The 23,935-nt window shown below is 39.8% G+C and overlaps 1 protein-coding gene across 9 annotated transcripts in view; it reads left to right on the forward strand.

The window, feature by feature from the left end:
- Window positions 1-15,473, forward strand: part of PDZD2 (PDZ domain containing 2) — a 410,031-nt gene extending 394,558 nt beyond the window's left edge. For all 9 annotated transcript variants that reach the window (XM_037798732.1, XM_037798731.1, XM_037798734.1 and 6 more), the window contains 4 exons: window positions 3,482-3,583; window positions 4,299-4,569; window positions 6,991-7,125; window positions 12,572-15,473. In XM_037798732.1, coding sequence (XP_037654660.1) covers window positions 3,482-3,583; window positions 4,299-4,569; window positions 6,991-7,125; window positions 12,572-12,738 — 675 coding nt within the window. In that variant the 3' untranslated portion in view covers window positions 12,739-15,473. The remainder of the gene's footprint in view (window positions 1-3,481; window positions 3,584-4,298; window positions 4,570-6,990; window positions 7,126-12,571) is intronic.
- Window positions 15,474-23,935: the final 8,462 nt, after the last annotated feature.

A 23,935-nucleotide genomic window follows, 5' to 3' on the forward strand; every position in this document is an offset into this window, starting at 1 on the left:
TTTGGTCAAGAAGACTATATTTAGAAAAACCATATCTTTTTACTTAGTTGTTTTATTCCAAAAGGGACTTGAGGCCATGTACAAAAATACATACTATACTATGAGATTAAAAAGAGGTAGAGTTCAAAACAAAGAGGCAATAATAAAGATACTGAAGAAGCCAGGGGATAAATGATTCCATAGAAAGATAGGCTGGAAAGTCTGCATCTGCTCCTGAAATTGTGTTGCTGGCCTGGCTCTGATTTCCCTAGCAGCTGTACAAAGAGAAAAGGACAAACCAAGGGTCTAGGGCAGTGTTCTCAACCAGGGATGCTGCCAAACCTCCTGTAATGCACAGGACTGTCCTCCACGAGAATTATCCAGCCCCAAATGACAAAAGTGCTGAGGATGAGACAACCTCCTCTAGGAGAATGGTGTTGCAAGAACAGAAAACCTGATGAATAATGATGGTTTGGGTTCTTGGGTTTCCAGGTAATCAATGCTTTGCCCTCTATGGTTTTCCTGTTTTGAAGCTGAAACCACTGCAGGGTTGGTACCCAGCTGTGTGCCACGAGCTTCTAAGTTTTACAGCTCAGTTGATTTGTCTCCCTAGCTCATCACTTGCTTCAGAAGCTATGCCTTGTATATTTAGGTGCCAGGTGATCAGCTGCTGTTTTAGTTTCCCAGTAGCATTTAGTTACTCTCTCTCCCTTTCCTCTTCCCACACTGGAGTTTGTCTGCCGAAGCAGAACTTTTGTTCGCATGCACCCTGGTGTGGACATAAAGTGCGCAGTCCAGGGCGCCACCTGCTGGTGAACTGGGAATTAGATCTGTGTATCCCTACCCTTGCCCTGAAGTGTAAGAGCATCTGAAGCCTGCAGTACAAGACAAAGAAGCTACTCAGTAACTGCAAATAAGGCTTAAATAGGTTGGATGTGACACAGAACAATAACAAAGGAAACCCTCTGTTCATATCTAGAAACTGTCTCTGAACAACAGCATTAATTTTTGAAGACTATATGAAGATTCATATAGAATTGAATCTTAATAAATAAATATTTTATATTTAAAAAAAAAGCAAATTTGAACAATTTTTCTTTAGTGATAATGTGTCTGGGTCACTGATGTATGCCAAGAACACTGTTCCAGAAATTCTGCTATTACCTGAGGGTAATACATTCGCTCCGTTTCACAGCTAAGGAGCAGCCTTGGCATCTAATGAGGAGTTAACCAGAATGGAGAGGAGGTAGTGAGGAATGGAGCAAACCCCTTTCTTTAGATTCCACTCTCTTCTGTTTTCTCAGCCCACTGATTTGAGTCTGTGCAGTAAAGACACATTTTGAAACGTCACGTTTCACGTTCAGTAAAAGGGAATATTCCATCATCTCCCTCCCTCCTCCAACTTGTCGTTATTATAAGTAAGCATTTCTCACATGAAAAACATACTCTGGGATTTCTAGCCAAGGTAACAAACAGGGTGGGATCACACTTTGCCAGGCCCTCCTTGCTCCAAACACCTAACAGTAATTAGATAAAAAAGTATTAGATAGAAAAGGAGAAAACCAAAAAATCTCTTGGCCATCTTCAGAAAGAAGATCCACATCAGCAGGAACCGAGAGCAAAGCGGAGACCCTGTGTGGAAACCCTGCCAGTCAGCTGCCCTGGGAACAACCCCTGGGGCCTCCCTCCTCCTCACCATGGTCCCATGTTCACTGCCAAAGGCAAGCATCACCGTTTGGTGTTGAAGATCACTCCTATTTTCATTAGATTACAACTTTCTCTCTCTCTCTTATTTTCATATTGTCTTCAGTTGATTTCAGAGAGGAGCAGTGAGCAAAATGTCCTTAGTTTGCCATTTTAGGATCAGAAGTTTACTGCCTTGCTTACTCCAATGTGTATGACTTTAAGATGATGAAAATGAAATGGCACAAAAACCATTTCCTGAGGCCTTCTGGGGGTGCTCTGTGAGATTAGAAAGAGGCAGGAAACAACCCTGGTTTTCTGACTTGAACACACCTAGACCCAGTCTATGACTCCTTGGAGAACTCTTGGTGTTTGGGCTGGCTTCCCTCATGCTGTGCTAAGCCTATCAGAGCAGCAAAATTTGGCCAGACAATCAGTTTTTAGGGTACTTGTATCCTGAAATCAACTGAAAAAAAATTCACCGGAATAAATGAAAATTTTGGTGATAATGTATCCTGGAATCCAGGAGAGTCCCATTTTCAAACATATTGTCTCCTTGCCCCAATAAATCACTTAAATATCTGAGAAGTATTTGTATTTTGGCATCAAGTGATATCTCCAAGAAGCTGCACAAAGATCATTTACCAGACCGCATTTTCCCATTTTGGTTTTACAAGCTTAGTCATCAATCTTCTCTCCACCGAACAGTGTCCGAACATATGTATGACTGAAATTGCCCATGAAGTCAAAATCACAACCCCAAAAAGATCTGCAGGACATTGTAATATGAGCAAAACTGCCTCCAACAGCATGTGGAGGTTTTGGTTGGAATGCGCTTCTTTAGAGAGTAAAATTGCTACAATTGGTCATCATGACTTACTATTAAGACAAAACACTTTTATTTTTAAATAGGTGGGTTCTCTCTCCAGCACAATAATGGAACATTTGGCTTATGTTACAGAAGTACTCTTTCAACATCTTCACTTCTCATCAAATCAGTCTTTAAGAGTTATTATTAGATTCTTTTCTGTTGCTGTGTTTTGAGAAGACATTGCAGTGGTGGACTTTAAATCCATTTATGTGAAGCCTAGCAATGCTGATCTTTAAAATGTTGCTGAATCATGTCTAGTATGTGAGTGAAAGAAGTAAAAATTCAGAATTAGCACAGTTTTTTATTACAAAATCTTTTATTCCGAGTTATCTTTTGAATGATGCTTGAAACATAGGACATTCTTTTGTTACTTACCCCTAGGACACTACTTAGGCTGTTTTAGTGTCAGTATGAGTTGACAGCCAATTTAATTGCATCTGAAGTCCAGTGAACTGAATGCCTGGTAGAGGGGAAAGGAGCACCAAGCACAGCCTCACTGGGCTCCCATCCTGCCTCCTGACATATATCTCTTTACTGTTGATGAAACTGACTTTTAGAAATTGTAGAATTAAAGAATAAGGTAATTCCCTTTGTGGTCAAAATTATGTGTGATGACCAGGTTTAGAAAGACATGATTTAGTGCCTAGAATGGCTTGAAGACTTGGGAATTCTAAATTGTTTCCTGTCCCCATTCTGGTTCATGTTTGCCTTCTCCGTGCCTCAGGTCCTATAGCTACAGGATGGACCCTACAAACTTACCATGTAAGCACCACCCAGAAGGGACACTAGATGGTTGAAGTGGACTGCTCCAGTGTTTCTGTCAAAGTTGATGAAAAATCACTGGGGATTAGTGGTTGAAAAGCGTCCCAATACCACAGGAGGATTGACATCAGAATTTCCTAACTCTCAGTACAAGGAATATATTTTTTTTCTATTTCTTTTCACTAGAATAAAGAAGGTGTTTGCTTCATAGTCTTGAATAAAAAAGAAGGCTCAGGTCTGGGATTCAGTGTGGCAGAATCAACAGACGTGGAGGCAAAATCAGTCATGGTAAGTGACAATGTCAGGATTTCTTAAGCAGCCTCAGAATTTGAGCAGGACAAAACTCAAGTCAGTGAGAGTCACATGTCTTTTGAAGTCTACTGGTTTCTGGTTCCGTGCTACCAAAAATAAAAACAGAAAATTGGGAAAGTAGTACATAATATTTTCATTGATAAAGATAGGCATTTTTAAGAGTTGGCTTGACCTGATAGGCTGAATGACCTATTAGAAACCAATACAACTGTCTAAATCCTATAATTTGTTTAAATATTTTATTTGTTTAAGCACTAGAGGAACATTAGAATCAACTGTTCAAATGTGCATTTGCTTATAAAATTAATTCTTTCTCAAGAACAGTAACTTAAAATTTTACATTCCTCAAAAGCCTTTGAAATCATTAGGGAGGCCGCCGCCTTTGGACTCCAGAGATCAGGTCTTAATCATCTTTCTATTCCTTTTGCCCTTGGAGAGCCAGGTGCATATTAGACACTAATAATTGCTGTGTTTTGAGCAATTATTTACTTAGGTTGTCGAGTAAAAATGTGGCCATAGGCTGGCATTGACTTTTGAATTATAAATGGTTCAATATGTTTATGATAAACCAAGTGTTTGGATGATTTGGAAAACCTGACCTTAAAAACATAGATTTGCAGTTACTCTTTTGCTTTCACTGGAGATCTCAAACGGATTTGGCTTTTGTTCCCTTTTCCTTTCCTTGTCCCAGGTCCACAGGGTGTTTTCTCAGGGGGTGGCTTCTCAGGAAGGGACCATGAAACCAGGCGATTTCCTCCTGTCAGTCAATGGCGCCTCGTTGGCGGGCGCAGCCCACAGGGATGTCCTGAAGGTTCTGCACCAGGCACAGTTGCACAGAGATGGACTTGTGGTCATCAAGAAAGGAAAGGACCAGTCCAGGCCCTCCACCAAGCAGGAGCCTCCCACAGCCAATGGGAAGGGGTTGCTGTCCAGAAAGAACACCGTCCTGGAGCCTGGGTTTGGTAAGTGAAGAAAAAGCAGGGTGGAGCAGCTGGCAAGAGAGCAAGATAACATGAAGGAAAATAACTGCTAACTTCTGGGTCACAAAAATTAGCGATAATGAATTCTAGTGTTTGTGGGTGCTCCTTACAAAAGCAGTCACATATACATTATAATTATCCCCTAGTAGTTAAAGCCACACTGTTAAGGTTTTAAAATGACTGCTTAACAGCTTCTCAAAATGTCTTAAGGAAGCCCCTTTTATGATTTACATGCTTCTGTGAAAAGTTAAGTGGCTGCTGGGTAAAGCAAGAAACTCTTGTGATAGAGGAATCAATGTTGAAGAAATTCCAGAACTGACATTTATCCTTAGGTAACGTCGAGGTTTGTATTCTTTCCTGTTTTAGAAGAATATAAGGAAATGAGGGGGCAAATGTGTTTTTGTGTTTAAAAATGGAGTACCCTACATACTCAGAGGCTCAAAACTAGTTCTTCTATTTCTGAAGCAAGCTGATTGTTGCCCTCAGATAAGTACTTCACACTTCCGTAGTATCTCTCTCCTTCGAAGTCCGGTTTAGTAGAGACTAAAGTAGAAAGAGGATACAGCTGCTTGGGTTGTTGCCTTCCAGAAGGGGTCTTTTGTTTCTTCTGAAGATCCCTCCCTGCTCAAGTCAAGGGTAGCTGAATTCCCTTTTACTCCACTTGGCCTTCACTGTGACCTTGTAATGGCTTTGCTGAAAATGGCAGTGACTCCACTGAACTAACGAGAAACTTCTTGCCAGGAGGCCTCTGCATTGCCATGGGAATCCCCAGTCTTCCTCCTGCTCTGCTCTCTTGCTAAAGAGCAGAAGCACATCCCAAGTGGGAAAACCCCTTAGTCATCAGACCTTGTCATGCTGACCTCTGCCCCCACACTGTCTGAGCTGGGTGATGTATTTTCAGAGGGATCCTGGGGATTTAATCTGCCTGTCACAGGAACCACTTGACATTTCATCCTCCAGAGTTTAAACTCATGAACCCAGGTATGGAAAGCTGTTCCATCATTTATAGTCATTAAATATTCCTGTGGCACCTCCAAGGTGTCTGGCCTTGAACCAGACCCTGAAGTTATCTAATTGTAAGCACCTTGAGGGTTTAAACTTATTTCCTCATATTCATAGTCCCTAAAATCCCCCTGCCTCAGGGTTCTACCTGAGGTTCTACCTGAATAATATGCAGTTATTCACCTTAGGGCTTGAAGCAGTGGGCTGCACAGAGGCACCCAGGAAGCTTTTAAAAATCCTGATGGCCTGATGAAGTAAATCATAATCTCTATGGAGGGGGCAGAGGAAGGAAAAGCCAGGCATCAATATCCTTTTTTAATGTTCCTAGATGAATCTAGTGGTGCAATCAGAGTCAAGAGCTGTAATAGGCTCATTTTCCTGTTTAACAGCAAGCAAAACCACTAACTGGAAAATCATACTGCTAAGTGTTAGTAAATTTCCTTCAGACCAGGTGGGATCGCCTTCTTTAAACCACAGTAACCCACTGGCCTTTATGTTCACAGGCAATGATGCTAGCTTGGCCTAAACCCTAATGAATACATTCAGTGGGGCAGTTTAATTTGTTTTGTGGGTCCTCCCCTGCCTCCCAACCAACTAAATGCTCCTTTCTGCTAAACTCTAACATCCTTCAGTGATACAGCACATAAGCAAATAAAAGGCAAGTTTACAATCCCTCTTCAGACCCCTAAGGTTGATGCCAGCTCAGCCAAGCACATAAAGTACGTGTGAGTTCGTTGCTATGAAGCAGGCATCGCCATGGAAATGCTCCTCCCACGGTGAAGCAAGGCGATGGCGATGGAGGCAGCTAATATCTAATGACGATGGATGTAACCCAGAGGCCAGGGTTTAGCCCTCACAGGAGAGTGAGTGGCAGGCAAGGGGGAAGGGCAGATTTCATGGGGATGGGCCCAGGGAGCTTCCGAATCAATCTACAGCATCTCACAACTGGCGTGGCCTTGGGGTGTTGCAGGTCTTTCAGTACCCGCCTATGACACTGCTGCAGTCTGGTAGCCAGGGTGTGCAGGAAATGGAATTCGATTCCCTGAATGTGGCTTCGGTCCTTACTGGGATGTGCACTTGCCCTGTGTGTGGAGCTTGCAACGAGCAGGCATCCTATGGGGATTTCCACTGGTTCATAAAATCATCCTCCATCCCCTACGGAAAGTGCCCAGAAAAGAAAAGGGTATAAGTGCAGCAAGAACACAGCCAGGAGCAGCAGTCACTAAATTTGAGCACCAACAATAATGCTAATCTCAAGTATCATCATAAGCACTTCACAGTAGGTGGGACTTGATGGTGCCAGGGAGGTCTATGGTGCACGACGGAGAACACACTGGCGGGCTCTTGGACGGGAGGGGCGCTGAGCAAGGCTTGTCACTTTCATACATGCCGTTGCTGCAGGAAGGAACACCACCGCACATGATGCTCTGTGTGTTGAAGTGCTGAAGACCTCTGCTGGGTTGGGGTTAAGTCTGGATGGAGGAAAATCTTCTATGTCTGGAGATGGGCCTCTGCTCATTAAAAGAGTATACAAAGGTAATGTTCTAGAAAACTCACTCAGCTTTCTGTTACCTGTTTTCTTTCTGTATGTGTCTCAATGAAATACCAGTGTCTTTCATTCAGGCATTCATAATTTTGTTTAGAAAAATCTAAAACATAAGGTTTGTTTTAATACTTTGTGACATACAGGGTTTATCCCTGTGTCAGTCCGTTTCTGAGCGTGTTACATGCATTAACTCGCACTGTCCACATGATAAGCCTATCAGGTAGGTACTATTATTATCCCTGTTTTCCAAAAGGAGAAAGCCACAGGGATGTTGGTAAGCATCTAAGGTCTCTCAGCTGACAGAACTGGGTTTGAACCCAGGCCCCTAACCTCTATATACTACACTCCCTAACTCCATGTTCTTAATTGTTATTGATGTGAACATACCATGCTGAGCAATTCCAACAGAATTGCCAATCAGAGGTATTTATTATCAACAGTATCTTATTGACTTAGTTGCAAATACTAGACTGCCAGAAAGTAAGATGGCAATAGTAGATATCATTGAAATAGTTGGTAGACATGAGGTCTCTTCATGAAGTTGAATGATTCATTTTATGATCCTGGAACTGTTCCCAAAAATCTGATTCAGTTCCTGAGCTCAACAATTATATTAGCAGTAAATTGTACTAACAATATCAGTATACAATTACACTTATGAATGGATCAGAAACCCCTTTAAAGTTTGAGAGTATAAGTAGGTCAGCAAGTAATAAAGTCAGTTCTTCTGAACTAAGGATTTTTATTTTTTTAATGATTAGTCACTGACATTGTGATATTTTTATATTTTTCTACAATATATAATAATTCAGAAACCTTCCTCCACTCCAGACACACTATTAATAGGGAAAAAAAATTTAAATATGTAGTTGTGCTAAAAAAAACAAACAAAAAAAACCCATGATTCAAAAATGGAAAATGCAGTTTCTTGTGGTGAACAGGGTTCTGCAACCCTGTGGCCCAGAGGAAGGAGGGGTGAGAAATGGGCAGTGGAGGCCTGGGCTTCAGTGCCCACCCAGGAGCTGGGGCTGAGCATCCCTTGCATTTGCAGGAGACTGAACCAGGTGTCACGTGATGCAGAAGGCTGGGACTTGGGGTCGGCCTAACAGCTCAGGTGGCAGCTAGGAACAGACTGCACGTGGCCCCAGGACCAAGCAGAGGACAGGCATAGATCAGAAGCCAGGCCTCTCCTGTGTGTGATCCAGAATCTTGCTACCTGGGTAAAGAGATAACTCCATACTCATTAACTTGAGAGTTGTAGAACACAGAGAGCCAAGCTAAGTCAAGAGTGAAACACTCGACAGTAAGAGCACTCTCAAGAGAAAGCTTCTTTCATAATAAGCTCTCAAGCAAAGATTACAAAGTACATGAGGAAATTGGTTGCCATGAGAGAGAGCCAGGAGAAACTGTTTTAAAAATAAAGGCAGGAATATTATTGGTAAAACAGGACCAAGAGGTTTTCAAAAGGAGAAGATGCATACGTTAAAAAAACAAAAACTGTTAGCAGTGAAAAATGAATGGAGCCAAATACATACTAAATATTCATAAAATTTAAAAATAGGCTAAACCCTTTTGAAGAGAGAATTTATAAAACTTGAGATAGAACAGGAGAAACCATATAAATTGCAGCACAAAGGAATAAAGAGATGAGAAATACAAAAAGGTGACCAGATACAGGGGATATATTGAGGTGTTCCAGAAGGAAAAAAGAGAATGAGAAGAAAAGGAAATCCTGACCAAGAATTTTCCAGAACCAAAAAGAATACTCAGTTTGAAAAAAATCATCAAAAGCAAAACAGGACAGATTTTATAAAAACACAAACCTCAATATCTCACAGTAACATTTCAGAATATAAAGAATAATTAAATCTGAAAAGCTGAGAAAATTCTCAGATTACTCACAAAGGCACTACAATCAGATTGGCAGCAGCAATCCTCATCCACCGTGAAGGCCAGAAGACAAAGGGAAAATATGTGTTGGCCCAAAAACATTGAGCCTAGCTAAAATATCGTTTGGAAATGACAGCAAAACGGAGCTATTGTAAGACATGCACACCTACGGGAGCTGGGTTTGCTGCCACCACAGTTGGTCACAGGGGACCCAGCAGCCTCTGCAACCCAACCAGTGCACAGCCCTGGAAGGTACCCGAGGCTTGCCAGCCAGAAGACGTTGGCTAAAGCTGCAGCCCAGGCTGAGGCGGCCCGAGGCAGCTGGGCTTGGGAATTCCACAGTAATTGCAGCACTAATGTGAAGAAGGACTCACAGGATTCACAAGCGTCCTGCAGACCACCTCCAGCAGAACAGAGGTGAAGTCCTGGGTAACTTCTTGGCTTCTGTCCATGTCATCTGGCCAGAAAGTCCTAAGAGTTAGTATATAAGTAGAGAAGGAAAAAGAAGTGCCTCTTCTGTAGACTCACATTTTAGATGCTCTTGCATGCAAGCATGCGGTTTTATTCTTGTGAAAAGGCATTCTAGTATTTCTAAATACTGTATAGTAGGTTCCTCCTGTCACTCTTTTTGGAGACTAATGAATCTAGTTTCTTTGTACTAGATTTTACCTTCTCACCTTTTATTACATACTTTCAAATTGAATGGGTACAAGTTCATCTTTTTTTCCTCCTATGTCTTTTAGCTCAAGCAGCAGACAGCAATATAGCGATGCTGATTTCTTGTGTAGTTAGGTCTAGTACAGAAAATTTTCTTCAAATAATAAATGAATTAAATGTTATATTTCCCTAAAGCTTTCTTGAAAGTGAGGAGCTTTTATCTATGACAAAAGTAGTAAATAGTTTTTGTAACCTCCTATGCAAAGCAACAGTTTAGAACACTGCCACTAAAAGTTACTTATATGGGTTGCTTTTAACAAGTTTCTCTTTTCGAAACCATTTTATCACAAAGTTCAGCAATACAAGAAGTAAATAAAAAGATGAAAGGTATAAAGATTAGAAATATAGGGATAAAATTTGTCAGTATTGGCCAATTTTATGTTCTTCCTGATTGAAAAGAATCTAAGAATCAAATGTCAAGCCAATATAAATAGTTAACTCAAGATGTTTGATTAATATTCAACATACAGAAATCAATAGTATTTTCTATTTTTCAGCAACAACCATTAAGAAATACAGAAGGAGGATTTCTTAAACATACATACAAAGCACATATCATAAAAGAAAAAAAACACATAAAAATGTTTAACTTCCGTATGGCAAAAAAAATGCATAAGAATACAAGTAAGTGACTAAAAAATATTTGCAATGTATTCAATCAACAAAAAGATAATGACCATAATATATAAAGAAATACACTTAATAAGAAAAACACAAAAAGAAAAAATGGAAAACGAAAATGGATAGACAATTGACCTGAGTTGGAAACTAAATGACCAAGAAACACAGGAAAAGATGCTCAAACTTATATTAGTTATTGGGGGGAGATTGTGATAACTATTAGAAATCATATTTTTTACCCATCAGGCTGGCAAAAAAAAAAAAATCTAATAACATGTGCCAAGGATGTGGTGGAAATGTGCATTGTTTCATCTCTTTGTGGGGAAATTTGGCAATGTTTGCTAAAATGGAAGCTATGAAACAATGTAAATTTCTTTCTGTAGCAGTATGATAAAATATATTCATAAAAAGGAAAAAGAAAAACTATATAGCAATTAAAGAAGCCAATTAGATCTATACAGGGACCAGCTCAAAAATGTAGTGGTGAATAGAAGAAAAAAAAAAAAAGCCAAAATGCAGATTCTGCCCTGTGTGATACCAATGCATAATAGCAATTGTAAGGAGCCTAAGAACATGTCGAACAAAAGGTATGCAAGCACTTTTTGGGAAAAAGCATAAAAGACATAAAAGAGGATCTCAATAAATGGACATCTGATTACATCAGTTAGGATCCAGTTTGGCTGTATGTAATAAAAAACCTAAAGTGAAAGCAGTTTAAACAAGAGTATATTTCCCTCTCAAGTAAAAGTATTCCAGAAACTTTGGTCTGCCCAACACTGAATGTTTCATTAAGGACTTTCATCTACTCCATCTCACTCGGGCTCTTTAACAACCTAATGAGATAATAAGACAGGGGTTAACATCATCATTTGCAGATGAGAAAACTGAAGTTTAAAGAAACTTGTTAAATTGCCTGAAATTACAGCCTCAAGACCAAATCTGACTGCTCACCCTGCGTGGTTGCTGCTACCGTACTGACTTCTGTTTCGGTGGATGCAAGTCTCCATGTCCTTAGACCCACGGGAGCATTCACAAAATCCTTTGGTCCCTGTACCTGCTTGGGGCTTTTAGTTAACATTCCTAAAAGAACAGCCATGTACCCAGGCAAGACAATGGGCACGTGTTGACACAAGTGTAATTGGTTATGCCAACAACAGTGCTTTGGTACTTTCAAAAATATGTATCGTGAGATAGCAGTGACTGGAATTAAATCATTCTCTTTGCTACCACAATAGACCCATATTGGTGGAGGCTCTTCTCTCCTCTGACATCACCATCTCTTTTGCTAACATAACATTTTTTTGTCTCTGGGTATGCTGGATTTGGATTTATCATTTGCCTCCAAGCTGTATTTTTATTATCAGTTTTTTATAATTAACTCCAATTACATATGTATGAATATCAAATAATATTTATCTTTAAGAATGACTTCCAGAAATTTAGGATGAAATAGATCTGTCCACTCAGAGATCTAAGAGTTCTGAGAAAATTCTTTTTTTCATACTTTGGAATTTTTCTCTTTTAATGTCATTTTTTCCATGAAGAGCCCTTTGTGGCCAGCATGCATTTCTTCTTCAGTGTGATTTATTTGCTTTAGAAGGTGTTCAAGAAAGTAAGTGGAGGAAGGCTTACTTGTTTTTATCAAAAATCATAAATATGCTATTACATAAATTTGCCATAATGTAGAAATACAATAATTTTGTGTATACATAATCAATTGTGTAATCTTCACAGCCATTGATAAGCATGTAATAACTTGGATATATTGGCCAATATCTGATAATTATAAGTCGAGCCTGTTTTCCTGCATCTGTTGGCCATTCGGAGTTTAGCTAGTTTCCTTTGCCCAATTTTCTCTTTAGTTATTTTGTATTATTCTTACTGGTTTGTAGTTCTTTAGCCTGGATAGTAACTTTGTTGATTAAATACATTGAAAATATCTTCCCCCAGTCAGTTGCTTACTTTTATCTTCCTTATGATTGAATGTATGTGAAATGGAGGAAGAGCTTACAACATTAAGTATTCTTAATGCAGTCCAGTTTATTTTTATGGTTATGTTCTTTTTGTGTCTTAAGAAATATTTTTCTCTCTTGAAAATATAAGCATAGAGTTCAGAGATTTTTCTTACATTTAAGCTTTCAAATTACTTGGAATTTATTTTGAGTACTAAGTAAGTGACAAGCACTTATACTGTATTTATTCTCACAGGTGGTGCAGCTGAACAAGCTGGAACAATAGAAGCTGGAGACGAAATCCTCGCCATTAATGGGAAACCCCTGGTTGGGCTCATGCACTTTGATGCCTGGAATATTATGAAGTCTGTCCCAGAGGGACCCGTACAATTAGTCATTAGAAAGCACAGAAATTCTTCATGAAACAAGCATTAGTGCTTGTTACATTTTTAAACAAGAATCTGCTTTTCTCAAGTTCCCTTCTTACTTTAGCAAATCAGAGTGACTTCTTTCAATATTGGGATCCTGAAGCAACTAAGAAACAGTGGTGTAGACAAGGATTATAAAAATCTCCAAGTTTTTACTTGCACGTGAAGCCTGACATGTGGTGTGTGCAGCAGCAATGAAGCTAAACTCTGGAAGCCATCCTCCTGGATCAGTGAGGCTTGGAAGGTCCATTTTGTTGCCGTGACTCTCCCCAACCTTTTCTATTTGCTGACGGAAGTGCAAGCTGTGACTTTCCCATCATTTGAAACCGAGCAGGACTTTTGCATCCCTCTTGCCACCTCTCCCTAAATGCCCAATGCTGATTAGGGAGCTTAGCAAGCAGGGTCTGAGGGGCACCACAGACATCACATCTGAAAGGACAATAGTATAATAGAATTTTGTAAGTAAATAACAGAATGCTTTTAGGCACATTCGCGGGAAGGAGGAGCTGTAGGTTTGTATACATTACCCTGAAAAGAAAATGAGACGTAAAGAAAGTGAATTATGACCTAAGTGTAGGGTTCAGCTCAGGAATTATCCAAAAATGAAAAAAGCAAAACCAGAAATATTTTTCGGTGAGTGTAATGCTTTATGTACAATGCAGAACTCAGATCAGTGGAGTTACTGATGACCACGAAGTGTGAGCCATTTTCTTTCTCTAAAAATTTACGTTAGCAGGCTGGTTCACAGAATAGCAGTTCCTGCTAAACAACCATGAATTTCCTTTCTCAGAACGAGCACAAAGTCCCAGATCTGAAAGCACCTTGCATCTAGTTTGCTAGCTTGTCTTTAGTGAGTGAATTTGAGACTACTCCACACAAGTTAGCAAAAATATCACAATCAGTGGATTTCCATTTCTGTATTTTATGCTCTCCAACCACTAATTTAAACTAAACTTTTAGACTTAAATATCTTTTCAGTGTCCTTAGATTTATAAACCTAGGCATTATATTTGCAGCCCAAATAGAAGAGCTTAAATAATTCTTTCAGAGGACTTATTTTGTTTGGTTGTTTTTTCCCCTTTCCCAACATGCTTAAGAAATGTAATGTTTCTAAGTACTGGGTCTCATTTCTTGCTCTGAGTATAATGACACAGTTCTGCGGGTCCTGAAGTTTTTGTTTTCCTGCTTTTGCAAATTCCTCCTTTCGCCAAAAATGTTTCCCTGCTGAAGACTGCTGTAACAGTCACTTGTCCTAGTGCTCCTCCTTCCAAAGCATGAGCTTTATAGTAGCCATTCCCATTTGATGTGCTGTTCATTGTCACAAAATTGACCTCCTGCTGTACCTTCTTTTCTCAGATAAACTCCAAACCCTCCTCAGCTTCATTTACCAAAATGCAATAAGGAGGAGGAAAATGAAACAGTCGATCCTGTTGACTTTCTTTACCTATTCCTTCAAGGTAAAGAAGCAGAACTATGTGGTTACAACTCAAATCCTTGGGTGGCACAGGATAACTGATACGTGCCAGGGATACACTGCATTCCTTGTACTGCACACACAATGCCAGTAAGATTTTATGCTGAATATATCTTTAAAAAAAGAACTCAGATGTCATTAATCCCCTGGACCATGGAGGAGCTTGAGCTGTCACCCTTTGTTTACCATTTTGCAAGTGACCAATCCCACTAAACCCACAGAGGCCCCTCACATGGACGTGAAGTATGTGGCTTACCTAAACCCAGCTCTCTCATTTTATAACAGGGTAGAATGAAGTACAGGAGCTAGAAAGACCTTATTAATTTAGCGTCTACTTTTCACTAAGATTACAGGTAGGATACTATAGGAAGTCAGTGCAAGTTGCATGCTGGATTTTTTTTTTTTTTCTTAAGTGTCTGGGGTCAGTTTCTTAGTTTCTGCTTTCTTGCCTAAATGACAAGAGACTATTTGAAGTCAACAATGAAAATTTTCTTGCCTCCACTCTTACAGCTGTGCCTCCTATTGAGAAATGCATGGTGATATGTGAACAGCCTGGAATTTCTAGAGCAATGTGGAGCAATAGACTGGTCTCTGCTGAGGGTCCCTAATCCTCATATCTGAAGAGTACAGGGTAGACCTTTTGCTTACTAAACTATGTTAAAGTCATCAGCCATTTCTGCTACATCTTCCCATAAAGGTTCCCTGGCTGATGGAATTTAAGGGAAGAAGCAAAAAGCTATACTGTCTTTGACCCTAAAATTGTCTTCAAATTCACCCTATTTATTTGTCATCAGTGTTCAAGGCATGACTAGTATTTCTCTAATTAGTCTAGTAAGTTCCCACACTGCCTGAAGTGAATACTAATGGTATTGTCCTGCTAAAACTTGCATTGTTTGGGGTTTTTAACTAGTCAGCCATTCACAATAAGCTATGAGGGTAAATATGTGTTATAACATGTTAATCGTAGTTGCAAGAATATACCGTGACGGTTGAAGTAGGTTGGGTTTCATTTCCATCCTCCAATTCACCTATCATTTAATTTGATGGTTGACTTAATTGGCACCACACTTGTTGTATGGTATTATACATTATCCTTTATTTATGTAAAGTAAAATGCCTTATATATTATTAAAGAGTAAGTGCAATAATATGAAATAGCCTGTACATTTTTAAAATGTCACCAGGTTATGTAAATCCACATCTCTGTAAACAGTCTTTTTTTAAGTAATTTTAAAAAATAAACATTCTGCTTAGTACTTGCTTTTTAAAATTGTTTCTGCATCTATAGAATAACCTTTTAAAATATCAAGATAAGAAATGTTTATTATTACCTGATTGTTAACCTAACTGGGTAAAGAATACAAAGGCAAGAGCAATCAATTTAGCCCCTCTTTGACCACAACCTCCTGACCTTCTGGATCTTAGTCCTCTTCCTCCCACTACAACTTGTCTTCAATTTCACTAAGCCCGCTCTAATCCCTTGTAACTGTCAATTCTCTCCTCATTAGAACCCCACCCTTTCATTCCCTTCTCTATTCAGACTAGACCCCATTGTAGAATGCAGCACTCCCTATTCAAGCCCATAGGATCAGCTCCTTGACCCCAATGTCCTGTCTTAGCCAATCCTGTATCCATTCAGCCAGTCGTCTTCTTGGTTCTTACACTTCTATCCCTAGAGAAAAATCCCACAACCACACAGGGAATGACTCTGTATAAATTCATGGTTTCCAAACTCACTCAGCAACTCTTGATGCTCCTGGCAATTGTTTCCTTGTGGGTTTTCTCTCGCATTCTTCACAATGACTACACTCATTTTTCTCAAAATCTCTACTCACCTGCCTTCACCCTCTCACTTGGAATAATCTGGGTTCCTATTTCATAGACAGAAATAGCATTTCTTTAGTTTCTTTTGGTTTTAAGATGCAGACACTAGTCCAAAGAAGAAGGCAAGATGAAATCCTACAGAAATCCTTGAATGGAACCCAGCAAGTGACCAGGCCTCAGAGACTGGAAGAACTTTGGGATCTCCACTGAGAGGAGTCCACTGCTGTTTTTTGGTCTGTTCTTCTGGATTCACTTCTCTTCCCTCTACCAGTTGGCACCCTTTCCCCTACTGTTGACCTTTTCTTTTTACCTAGGAATGTCTGCCTCCTATGAAAGCTGCCTTATAGCTCGGGCCCCACTCTATATCAGAGAATTTCTCTGGCTATACCAGTTGCTGCCTGCTTGCTTTTCCATATATACCACAAAAGCAAGCTTACTGGCCTGTCCTACCCCTATTTTGGTAGCGCTTATATAATATGGGAGAGGGTGTGTTTGTTGGCATAACTCCCCTCCCTGAAACCCATCAAAATGAACAAATAAAAAAAGGTAAACTATTTTTAATACAATACGGAAATAGATGCAAACCCATTCTATGAATTTTGAAAACTACATACTTTGTGCAAAAAAACTAAAAACAAACTAGTGGAGAAGAATGAAATGGAATACAACTCTCTCTCTGGATATGAAATAAAACAAAAGTGGTATGAAGTGGGAGTTCTGAAGCACCCCACCAAAACCCTTAACTTGGAGAAAGGAGATTACAGAAGCTAGAACCCAGATGTATCAGGAAGCACCCAGAACTGGAGCCATTTCCACTCCTCATTTTGGTGGGAAATGTGAGACTGAAGAAGGGAATCTTTTTAATTCTCCCAGGTACCTGATGGTTAGGTTAGGCAGGTCAGAGGGATTAATGGCAAGGAATGGTGTGGTCTGAGGGGAGCCCCCCACACACACACGCCAGATTGGATCCTACCATGAAGGTCAAGTAATTCGGGGCGAGCTACCCAGCTCACCTTCCACCCAATAAAGGCCTCAGCAACCACCATCCCACAAAGTTCCCTCCTGAGCCCCCCAAGCAGCTGAGTATCTGAACAGAGATTAAAACCAGCTTGTATATAACCTTCCCTCGCTCATCCTAAGGGATGAACTGAACAATGCTGAATCAGAACTATAAAGAAAATCCATCCACTACTGACCAATCTTGGGCAAATGGCAGTCTTAGATAGAACCCCTCCATCCTCCCAATTTAACAATCAGCTGCAGCAAGGGTGCTATTTATGAATACAGAACTGGGAAAGGGAAGAGAAAAGGGAGAAAGGAGGAAGAGGTGGGGGCATGGGGAACATAATAAGCAAAAGGCAGATAAATGTAATTTGGAAGACTACCATGGAAATCAAAAGAAAATTATAAACACAAACTTTTTTATTCTTAATGTCCTTAAAGAGAATGTGATTTCTAAGCACAAGATCAAAGAAGAGAGAAAACCAAATGAGATTAATATGGATCTGTAGAACTAAGAAAAGCAAATCAAAGTTCAACTTTAAAATGCTTAGAATACACTGAGAATGGAAAAGCAAATTTATAAATAATAAAATTAAAATCCTAATTAAATGTTAGCCAGTAGAATCCAGCAGTACAATACAGAAAACACTATGACCATCTGATGTTAATTCCAGGAACACATTTATCACTTGAAATTAAGATAGATACCTATAAACATAGTTCATTACATCAATTGAACAAAAAAATTATCCTGTTAAAGATGTCAAAACAGTTTTCTCAAGCCTGCATCATGTTTTAATGGAGGAACTCCAGAAATGTTCCCATGAAAGTCAGGAATACACACACACATACACACAAAGGTTGCTCACTATTACTGGTAAATAACATTCAGGAGATACAAGCCAATGCAATTAAATAAAATTTTTAAGAGGTACAAATGGGGAAAGAAACAAAATCATGATTTGCATCTGATACAGTGCAGTATGTATAAACATAAAAGCATTAGCTGAAGAACCTAAAATATTAGAATTATGTAATGTGGCTATCAAAAATTACTGTTTGCCAAAACAAGAGGTCTCTCATTCATAAGTAATACCTATTAGAATATATAATGGGAGAAAACTTGCTATTCTCAATAGCAACTAAAAACATAAATTTAACCTCAGCAAGGACTGGCAAGACCTAAGAAAAAATTACAGAATTGTTAAGGGACATTAATGTATAACTTGAACAAATGGGGAGATATAACTTTTCTTGGATATGATGACTCATTACTTTAAAGAACTCAATTCTCCCTGTTTTAGTTTTCTTATTACTAAAGCAGATACCATGCAATGGGTTGGCTTAAACAATGGGAATTTATTGACTCACGGTTTTGAGGCTCCAAGTCCAAATCAAGGTTATCATCCATAATGATGGCTTTCTTCCCAGAGACTGGCATCCTAGAGCTGGCTGCCAGTGATCATTGGTCCTTGGCTCCTTTGTCATATGGCAATGCACAAGGCAGCCAGTCCTGGTCACCCCCTTTTTTCCGGGTTCCAGTGACTTTCCGCTTTTGGCTTTTCTGTGGCTTTTTCTCTCTCTCTGACCTTCCCCATAAAAGCCTTCAGTTATAGGATTAAGACCCATCCTGGGCCACACCTTATCTGAATAACCTCATCAAAAGGTCATACATAAGAGTTCACACCCACAGGAATGAATTAGCTTTAAGAAGATGTTTTCTGGGGTACATTCAGCTTCAAATGACTACACTCCCCAAAATAATTTATAAAAATAAGTCCAATCACAATCTTCAATGGCTCTTTTTTAAACTGACCAAATTATTTTAAAAGTCCATCTCATAGGATAAACACATAAAAGTAACCAAAAGAATTCTGAAGAAGTAGCATAATGAGATGAGAAGTAGTCCTATTAAAATATTGTCAGAAAATCATTACAATCAAAATAATGACCCCTCTGCCATAGAGCTAGCAAGCAAACCACAGGAATAAAGACCCAAATATATAGTAACTCTGAATTCAAAGGACAGAGGGACATTTTAAAATAAACAGCAGAAAAATTATTCAATAAACAGTGTTGGAAAATTGGCTAGGTATTTTAGGGAAAAAAAAGAAAGTAGATCTCTTTCAACAAAATCCCTAACAACAAAATAACATTCTGGAGGGATGTGCCAGTTTGGATGTATTATGTCCCCCCAAACGCCATTATCTTTGATGCAATTTTGTCGGAGCAGACATATTAGTGTTGATTAGGTTGGAATCTTTGATTGAGTGTTTCCATGGAGATATGACTCAATCAACTGGGCGAGACCTTTGATAGGATAATTTCCATGGAGGTGTTACCCCACCCATTCAGGGTGGGTCTTTATTAAATCACTGGAGCCCTATAAAAAGAGTTCACAGACAGAAGCAACTCAGAGCAACTAAGACTGACATTTTGAAGAGGAGCTGCAGCTAAGAGAGGACAAAACACCCCAAGGGCAACATTTTGGAGCACACCATTTTGAAATGCAATCTGGGAGCAAGCAGATGCCAGCCAGGTGTCTTCCAGCCTAACAGAAGTTTTCTGGACACCAATGGCCATCCTTCAGTGAAGGTACCCTATTGTTGATGCCTTACCTTGGACATTTTATGGCCTTAAGACTGTAACTGTGTAACCAAATAAACTGCCTTTATAAAAGCCAAACTATTTCTGGTGTTTTGCAAAATGGCAGCATTAGCAAACTAGAATGAGGTGTCAAAGATTTAAAAGCAAGAAAGAAAAACAGAAAATAATTAAAAGTAAAAAGCTAAATACACTGTTCTAATTATAAAATGAATAAGGCTATATTCTAAGCATGACACTAAATTCAGAAGCTATAAAGCAACAGATTCATAATTTAGTCAGACTATATACAAATTAAAAACTACTGGGGACAATTCCAGGGGATTCAGACAAGATGGCAAGAACAGTGAAATAGTTTTTTAATCTTCCCATACTTACCCATGCTCCCTGCCCAAACACATACACACATACACAAGGCAACTTGTGTAGAAAAACCATGGTTAACATCTACAACAAAGCTAGGTGACAAATATACTAGCTCCAAAATAAATAAGTGGGTGGGGACAAACCACTAACAAGACCATTTAGGTATCAAGATCTGTGCAAGGGAAGTAAAGGGAAGCAACAGAGTGTTTGATGGCCCTAAGATCCCCAAATAATCAGCAGGTATTCACAAGAGAGCTCAGAAATCCAATTGGATGGCAGCAGCTAAAACTCTATCTGAGGATTTTCAACCTCAGATGGAGGTCAAGTGTGTGGAATCTGTGTAAAGACTGAAAGAGTTGATGCAGTCTGTCAAATGCACTACACTGAGCAGAAACTGCTGAGAATAGAATCCAAATGGAGCAAGACAAGAAGACAGTCAAAGAAAAAGAAGATCCAGATAAATGCAGGGGAGGAGCAGAACCAAGAGATTTCAAAAAGTAAACTACATATATCTCAACACTCCACCAAAACGGAAGAGGGAGGTCTAAAGTATAAACTTAGAAAAGAAGAGGAAAACCGATTTCATGTAAAAATGAGCAACAAATGAAAATTCAGGTTGTTCTAGTTTGTTAATGCTGCCAGAATGCAAAACACCAGAGACGGATTGGCTTTTATAAAAGGGGGTTTATTTGATTACACAGTTACAGTCTTAAGGCCATAAAGTGTCCAAGGTAACATATCAGCAATCAGGTACCTTCACTGGAGGATGGCCAATGGTGTCCGGAAAACCTCTGTCAGCTGGGAAGGCACGTGGCTGGCGTCTGCTCCAAAGTTCTGGTTTCAAAATGGCTTTCTCCCAGGACGTTCCTCTCTAGGCTGCAGTTCTTCAAGAATGTCACTCTTAGCTGCACTTGGGGTATTTGGCCTCTCTTAGCTTCTCTGGAGCAAGAATCTGCTTTCAACAGCCGTCTTCAAAGTGTCTTTCACCTGCAACTCCTGTGCTTTCTTCAAAATGTCCCTCTTGGCTGTGGCTCCTCTTCAAAATGTCACTCACAGCTGCACTGAGTTCCTTCTGTTTGTCAGCTCATTTATATGGCTCCACTTATCAAAGCCCACCCTGAATGGGAGGAGCCACGCCTCTATGGAAATATCTCATCAGAGTTATCACCTACAGTTGGGTGGGGCACATTTCCATGCAAACAACCTAATCCAAACGTTCCAACTTAATCCCCACTAATATGTCTGCCCCACAAGATTGCATCAAAGAATATGGCTTTTTCTGGGGAACATAATACATTCAAACCAGCACATTCCACCCCCTGGACCCCAGAAAAATATATTCTTTCCAAATACAAAATACATTCATCCCATCATGATATCACAAAAACTTAAATCATTTCAGAAACAATAGTTAAGTACAAGATCCCATTAAAATCAATTATAGGCATGGTCTCCCCTAAAGCAAAATTCTCCTTTAGCTGTGAATCTGTGAACTCAGAACAAGTTATTTGCTTCCAATATACAAAGGAGGGACATTCATAGGATAAACATTCCCACTGCCATAAGGAGAAACAGTAAGGAAAACAGGGTAAACAGGAACAAAACAGTTCCTGAAACCTGCAGGACAAACTCCATTAGATTTCAAAGTCTGAGAGTCATTAACAGAACGAGGTTGCATCCTTGGGGCTTGAGAGAGCAGGAGTCTAACCCATCCTAAGGGCCTTTGCGGCAGCCCTTTCTTCTCCAAACGCTTGGGTGAGTGTTCCAACATATCCACACACTGGGGAGACCACCTTCTCAGCCCCACCCTTCTCAAACATCGGGGCAGCTCCCAGATTCCCTTCCATCTCTGGGGCACATGCTCAACCCCTTCCGAACAGTGTGGTGGCAGCCAGGCTCTCCCCAATTCCCTGGGAATGTGCTCCACCCTCTTTGGGGCTTGGAGTGGCAGAACATTTCCTGAGCATCGAGGCAGAAGGCCCGCCCTCGACCTCCAGGGCAAACTCACCCTCTCCATGTGTGTGGGCTGCTCCGCTCTCCCAGCCCGAGACCTCTTGACTCCAGACCTCAACCTCCATGGCTCTGTCTTTGAAGAAATTTTTCCTTCAGTTTGTTCCTTGTCTGTCTCCTCCAGTCTAGACCAGCAATGGCTCTGTCTATAAAGATCTTGCAAAAATTCTGTTGGCTTCACATGAAGCACACAGGGGTCAAAGCCGTCAGACAACAGGACTTTCCACAAATCGTTTCTGCTTAACTCCTTTTCAAATCTTGGCTTGTACTGAAATGGCAGCTGGGTTCCATGTTTGATTACATTCTCAATAATACATTCAAACCAGCACACAAGTCAAATCCCATACAAAGTTATTATAAGAAAAAAGAGCGTAGGAGCAGAATAAACCCCTATACACACAAAAGCACAACAGAAAGACATGTCCAAGAAACAAATGAGAATTATAATTTAATACCTCAAAATGAGCAAAAATACTTCAAGAAAACGACACAAAATATGATTTATATAAACTGAAATTAGGAAAACTTAGAAATTGAGGAAAGAATTAAAATTAAATAATTTTGGAAAAGAAGACTAAACTAGAGAGATCATTAACACAATAAATAATGCCTTTAAAAATGAAAAGATAAAAGGGGGAAAATGTTCGAAGATCAATAAGAAATAAGGAGAGAAGAGCCCAAGCAAAACTGACAAATACAGAAAATATATACAAAAAAGAATCAACATACATACAGGAGTCCCCAAGAAGAAATCCCAAACAAGGGAACAAAAGAAATACTAAAAACTATAATTTTCCTGAAACTAAAAAAAAAAAAAAAAAATTGACACTACATTTAAAAAACATAGCACATACTTGGGGATACGGACTCAGAAAAACCAAAAAGTAAACATACTCTAGTAACATTATTTGAGTTAAAAAAAAAAATTCTGTGGGTATCTAGATAAAAAGACATTTAAGAAAAACACTACTTAAAAGCAGCAGTACCTCGCGGTGCCCTGACTGGCCCTTCCCCCACCTCTCACCAGCCTTGGCACAGAATCACCCCATGCCCCTAGTGTGATCACTGGTCCCAGTTCCAGTGGAAGCAGATCAACCCTTGGGCACATACTGGGGGCATGCGTGTCTGGCTCAATCTGTTTGTCTGGTCCAATCTGTTCGGTGCTGGCCCAGAGGACTTGCCATCCCAGAACCTGCCCTGCATGTAGAAGACGGCTCACCAAGCTCTCCTACAGAATGCTGTGGGAGAGCAGTCAAGTTGTGCTGCCTGGGGCAAGGTATTGCTGGCTATAGGCTCAGAGTCCAAGACCATAAGGAACGTATCCTAGGAAAAGGGTACGTTCAGAGCCATGTAAATGGGGGAATTCCCAGGGACACATGCGCATGCCCAAGACGAGATGCATCCACAGAAAGGAATAGGGCAGCCACTACACTTTGGCATAGAACTAGCCTCCAAAGTCATTGCCCTGAAAGAGGGAACTTGCACAGGTCAATCTGCAAATACTGGAAAAGGTGTTATCTTTGTCGTTGCTGTTGTTGTTAGCTCCCAGCATTCAAGGAAAGCTCTGTCAAATGTCAGCAGGATGCAAGCTTAAGGAACAGACACCTCATAGTCTAAAATTCCAGCAATAACATTAAAATATCAAAATGTCCAGGTTTCAATAAAAGATTAAAAACATACAAAGAAACAGGCAGAGATGGCCAATGCAAAGGATAAGATTAAGGCATTAGAAACCATCAGTGAGAAGGACCAGACTGGAACATACCAAAGATTTTTTTTTTTAATGGTCTTAAATATGCTTAAAGAGCTAAAGGAAACATGGAAAAAGAACTAAAGGAAATCAGGAAAAAGAAAGATGAACACAAAGAGAATATCAACAGAGAGCTGGAAATTATTAAAAGAAACCGGCTGG

This window comes from Choloepus didactylus, chromosome 11, assembly GCF_015220235.1.
Source record: "Choloepus didactylus isolate mChoDid1 chromosome 11, mChoDid1.pri, whole genome shotgun sequence".
Lineage (NCBI taxonomy): Eukaryota > Metazoa > Chordata > Mammalia > Pilosa > Megalonychidae > Choloepus > Choloepus didactylus.